General features: G+C 38.4%; 1 protein-coding gene across 1 annotated transcript in view; it reads left to right on the forward strand.

The window, feature by feature from the left end:
• The window catches only part of BRINP3 (BMP/retinoic acid inducible neural specific 3), a 225,353-nt gene extending 221,784 nt beyond the window's left edge, over positions 1-3,569 (forward strand). Inside the window, exon 7 of the mRNA XM_039883348.1 lies at positions 2,094-3,569. Within this exon, the coding sequence (XP_039739282.1) occupies positions 2,094-3,210 (1,117 nt within the window). The 3' untranslated portion in view covers positions 3,211-3,569. The remainder of the gene's footprint in view (positions 1-2,093) is intronic.
• Positions 3,570-6,000: the final 2,431 nt, after the last annotated feature.

A 6,000-nucleotide genomic window follows, 5' to 3' on the forward strand; every position in this document is an offset into this window, starting at 1 on the left:
AAGACATTATTGGTTTTCTTTCTCCTTGAATAATCTATCCCCTCCTTGTGAAATACAGTAAAGTAGTCCAAAGGTAGGTAGCAGGGGAGAGAGGACCAGACCTAGCAAGGAGGAAGGTCCACATGCTCACTCCTCCGTCCCGGGGGCTTTGCCAGTGCGTGGTTATCAACGTCCATACATGACAGCTGAAACACATTCCCTCGGTGATGCCTCTGCAGGGGCGTGAAAAGGATGGGAAAAGCCATTGCTTTTCTAAAGTGTCCAAATGATTCTATACCGCTCTAGTTCTGTGAGCTCTGCTTTTAGCCTTGGGTCTAGTTATTTCATTGCTTGTTTGTCCTTATGATTTGAAAACATGATTAGAGTTTACAGCTGAGAGATGAATTGGCTCAGACAATGTACGCTTCCATTTCAGGGAAGAAAATATAATTTTCAATCCAGACAGGATATGTATTTTACATTCTTCATATTAAATACAAATAGAACTGCAAAAAGAGTGGGGAGAGGAATGCAGGAAAGAAAGGCAGGAAGAAAGGAAATTGGGAACTAGGTCTTCATAACCATTAAATGTGTAGTTTAGAGCTTTAAATTTCACCGAAAAGTACAGTTATTGATTAAATGTTCTTTTAGTTCACCTATGCATTTGATTCACTATTTGGTAGTTATTAAAGGGCTGTGGTCTATGAGCCTTCTACTAGGCACCGGATCTAAACTATAATGCACAGCGTTCTGACAAGCTGGCTATTATAGTTAATGGGATACATGAAATATAAACAAGTACAGAATAATATAAAAACTTTAAGTAGAAAAAGGCACTATAAAGAAAACTAAGTCAATGTTATGAGCGCTTGCTATAAAAATAGTGTTACATTACAAAAGGAGGATGGGCATAGATATCGATATAGACATCTGTTGTTCTGAATACCTTCAGCTGATTATTTACACAGATTAATACCTGGATCGGACCCGTATTCAGCACATATTCTTTAAAATGGCAGTGTACTGTCTAAAGGATTGAGAACAATATATATGTCTTGCATAAAAATCTTATATGTATTCTGTAATGAGCACTGGAAAGGTCTAAGAAAACTAGATACGACTTTTGTCCGCCATGACACGTGCACTCACAATATTCTGACGTCGCTATTGCTGTTTTTCACATACGAGAAAGTGGGCTATAGAACCTGTCCAGCTTTTTCATGACAATAGTGAGTTTGGAAAAGCAGCATGACAAAAGCTTACCAGAGTACGTAGCCACATATATTTCCTTCATTATTCTACTGAGATCTTAAACGCGCCAAAAGAGTGCGAATGATGTGGGAATGCAGGAAAGGCAGGATCTTAAATTTGCATTCGTGATTAGCCTGATTTCTGGATATAAATAAGAAAAAAATGTTAATGATTCAAATTAAACTAACACACTTAACCCTTATTAAAAGAACTTGTAGTGGGATTTAACAAGATATTTTCAACAATTTTCTTGAGCAGCCTATAAGAATAAAAGCAAACATGCTTTAACAGTATTTTCTCTCTCAGTGGCACTTGTTCTTTCAGTGTTGAGAAAACCCTAGGATTTAAATACATTGATTGACAACTTAGAGTTGTTTGTTTTTCTTTCCTTTTGACTTTATTTTCTGTTTAGGCTTCCAGCAACATTAGTGCTCTAGGAAGCAACAGTGAATGAATGAACAGTCGTCATTTGTACACTCTAATTCTCCTCTAGATATTTTATGATAAAACCACTTATTTTTTGTTGTTGGATATCTTTTCAAAACAATAACTGGCTCAGTCACATGCACAATCAGCTTCCAAGTACGCTAGTGAGATGACACGCAAGGTCCTCAGAAGGAATCTCATGCAGTATTCCAGCTCAAATCAACTATGTCTACCTATGTCTAATCTTGTGCAGTGATGAAGGAAAACTATACATTATATAACTATATAGCATATATTTATATAGTTTTCATTATGAACTATATAGATTTTTTATATCAGTTAAATAACTGCCTGGAGCTGAGCTGAGGTTAACCTCACTGCAGGACCCCCCCAAAAATGTCTTATTTATAGAGATTCATTTTGTTTTCTATTTCTAGAACCTCAACCTACTGGCTCACTCGCATCCAGTCTTTTCTCTATTGCAACGAGAATGGCCTCCTGGGCAGCTTCTCAGAAGAGACGCACTCGTGCACCTGTCCCAATGATCAGGTGGTCTGCACGGCGTCCCTGCCCTGCACGGTGGGCGATGCCTCGGCCTGCCTCACCTGCGCCCCAGACAACCGCACTCGCTGTGGCACCTGCAACACCGGCTACATGCTGAGCCAGGGGCTCTGCAAGCCTGAGGTGGCCGAGTCCACAGATCACTATATTGGCTTTGAGACTGACCTGCAGGACCTGGAGATGAAATACCTGCTGCAGAAGACGGACAGACGGATAGAAGTCCACGCCATCTTCATCAGCAACGACATGCGCCTCAACAGCTGGTTTGACCCCTCATGGCGTAAGCGGATGCTTCTCACCTTGAAAAGTAACAAGTACAAGTCCAGTCTGGTGCACATGATCTTGGGCCTCTCTCTACAGATCTGCTTAACTAAAAACAGCACCTTGGAGCCCGTGTTGGCCGTTTATGTCAACCCCTTCGGAGGCAGCCACTCTGAGAGCTGGTTTATGCCTGTCAGTGAAAACAGCTTTCCAGACTGGGAGCGGACTAGGCTGGACCTCCCGCTGCAGTGTTATAACTGGTCTCTGACTCTGGGGAACAAGTGGAAGACGTTTTTTGAGACAGTACACATCTACCTGCGGAGTCGCGTCAAGTCCAGTGGCCCCAATGGCAATGAGAGCATTTACTACGAACCTCTGGAGTTTATTGACCCTTCCCGGAACCTGGGTTATATGAAAATCAATAACATCCAAGTGTTTGGCTACAGCATGCACTTTGACCCGGAAGCAATCCGGGACCTGATCTTGCAGCTGGACTACCCCTACACTCAGGGATCCCAGGACTCAGCACTTTTGCAGCTTCTAGAGATAAGAGACCGTGTAAATAAACTCTCCCCACCTGGGCAGCGTCGTCTAGATCTTTTCTCCTGCTTGCTTCGTCATAGACTCAAGCTGTCTACCAGTGAGGTGGTGAGGATCCAATCTGCTCTGCAGGCGTTTAATGCCAAATTGCCAAACACAATGGATTATGACACGACCAAATTATGTAGTTAACCATTAATGTCAAGCACAACCCAAAATCTTGAAGGAGTTTTTACAGTGCTTTTGTGGAACGGTTTATGTTTGGAAGAGTATATTTAAATTGTCTTTTCAATATCTGTCTTATATCCGTCAATAACATTGGATGGCAATTTACACACGTGAACTTGCTGACAATGAATATATTATCCTGCAGTATTGGTTTATGAATGAAATAAATACTGACGCCAGTCTAGAAGACATTCTACTTTTTACAATAAATTTCATTTGTAATTTTATATGTTCCGTGGCAATGCTTTTGTGCGTTACGTCCTCCAGAGGGAACATAAAAAGATACCAATAAAATTTTGTAGCTGAACAGTTATTAAAAAGAAGTGCTGTGGGATTTTTTTTCCATGAAATGAGTTCTAGTTTGATATAGCTTGTTAGAACCTGGGGGAAATGCACCAAGATTTTTTTAAAAGAAACACTTGAAGGTCCCTTTCAATAGCCTTTAGATAAAACCCAACTAAGGGAGAATGCTTAGTAAGCAGTAAGTTATATTTTTATGGTTAACAGCATAATGGAAAGTCAATATATTTATTACCTATACTTATAAACCAGTCCTAGAGACAGATACCACCATTATTAAAATAAATAAACTATTCCCCGACTCAATATCAGAACATTCTGGCAAACATACGGGAAACTCTGTGATTAGAAGCACACAGAGAAAGTAAAACCTTAATTTTCTTAGCAACTTGCTTTGTCATTCTCTTTCTACATTCTAATAACCAATAATTAGTGTACTCTGCACGATCATTTTCATTTCAAGTACAGAGAATCTAGTTCTTTACCAATCTCAGCAACATAACATTTCTAGAATTCACAAATTACAATGTGTTGGTTAAAAAAAAAAAAGATTAAATAATGAATTCAAGTGTAAATGGATCTTTTTTTCTCTCTAAAAGAAACTATTATTACTCTATTTTGTAGAGCAAACTAAATATCTAATTCTAGTTTAAATTTTTGTCAAGTTCCCATACTTCCTATGGTGTAATGTTAGATGTATAATTAGTACTAATTTTTCCCTTGAATTTAAATTGCTCTTTTGTTCAGATATATTAATGTACCTGTAAAGTGCGGTTATGATATTTCTCACTCAGCTCTTGTCTAAATATTTCTTACAATTTAAACAAATGCACTGTCAAGCCCCACTTTCCTGCTGAGGCTATCCAGTCATTTCTCGGGGTGCATTAAAAGGAACCCATGATTTGTATGAAGAGAATAAAACTGATGGCAAAACATCACACAGGCATTCTAGATTCTTGAGCTATTTGTGTCTAAAGCATTTTAAGAACAAATAGACATTTCAGACAACAAATACTTAATCTACCATAAGCGAAGCACTGTTCTTCCGCCCAGTGTCTGGGTAGCTTGTAGGTAATTCAACAGAAAATATAAACAACTATTAAATGCCATCTTTCTGGCATCAAAGAATATTCTCTTCATTTAATTCTGACAATGCTAGATCATGGATTATTATTCCCTTCTTGCTGAAAACAAACAGACTCAGAGTGGTTTGTCAAACTCTCCAAGATTACAAACCAAGAAGCTGAAAAACCAAGATGTCAGCACAGTCTTTTCTGGAATGAATCTGTCCTCTTTCAGTCCACTATTGAGTTTAAATGAACTGTCCTATTTCTGTATTAAATCTCGTAACACAGTAAAACGAGAATCACTTATGAATTCGAGCTCTAAGTTATAAAAAACATGCTTTCGCAGTATACCTGAACAACTACATAAAACCAGAATTTAGCATCCAAAATCAATCGCCCACAGAATGACCAAGCTTTTCCAGTACAGATAATACGTTTCAAAAGACATTAACTGTAAAAGTCAGAATTGCCACTAGAACTTTTCCCAGAAGTCTTAGAGGCCTAGCTGTCCAGAGCCTCTGAGGCCCAGAAACCACCTGAGCAACATGCATGTCACAATGGACTCTGAACAGCGATCATTCCCTGGAATCTATGGAAAGTGTCAGCAATGCTACTTTCTCATGGCTCAGCTCGCTCTGCCCAGATTGGCTTAGGAGAGAGACGACCCTACAGCCACAGGTAAGGAAGAACCTAAGCAGTGCCTGGCACACATTAGTACAAAAGTCCCATTGGACTAGATCAAATTACCTTAGTTCCAGCTGTCTTGGTGATGCTGCCAGGGCTGTCTTTACATCTGAATCTGCTTTGCCCCTGAAAGCAGAGAAGGGATATGAATGCCTTTCTCTGAACGTTTTGTCTAAGGTAACACAAATACAATGTAAGTAAACATAACCAAGAAAATTCTAAGATATATCCAGATTTAAAGGATAAATGACTAACACATATTTTTATATTTCTATTCCTCATATATTAGCAGCGATTAAGTAATGTCCAATAAGCAACAGGCAATATAATCTAGTTTGAATATAACGTGTGTTCACCAAAGTATGAGGGGAAAAAAGCGTCTCATAAACATTTCATTTTTCCTGAATTGGCCTATATGAAAACATTTTTGCTCATTATTGCTTTAGGAATTTGAGAAGTTTTAATAAAAACTTTACTGTCAGAATTTTATTTAGGGACAAAGACTGAGAGATGTATATGTAGAATCACATTTTATAAGACGGTATTTGATTTCTTTTTGAATATTCCTAAGTCAAGTCTCTTAATTGAGAATTAACTGAACTTAATAAACTTGAAATTCTGAAAAGCAAAAATTTACTGAGAATATATTTTCTCCAGAAACATCTTATTGCTCCAGGTAGTCTAATGACTATCATACTGTCAC

The sequence above is a fragment of the Pteropus medius genome, unplaced genomic scaffold (assembly GCF_902729225.1).
Source record: "Pteropus medius unplaced genomic scaffold, Ma_sr-lr_union100, whole genome shotgun sequence".
In the NCBI taxonomy this organism is placed as follows: Eukaryota; Metazoa; Chordata; class Mammalia; order Chiroptera; family Pteropodidae; genus Pteropus; species Pteropus medius.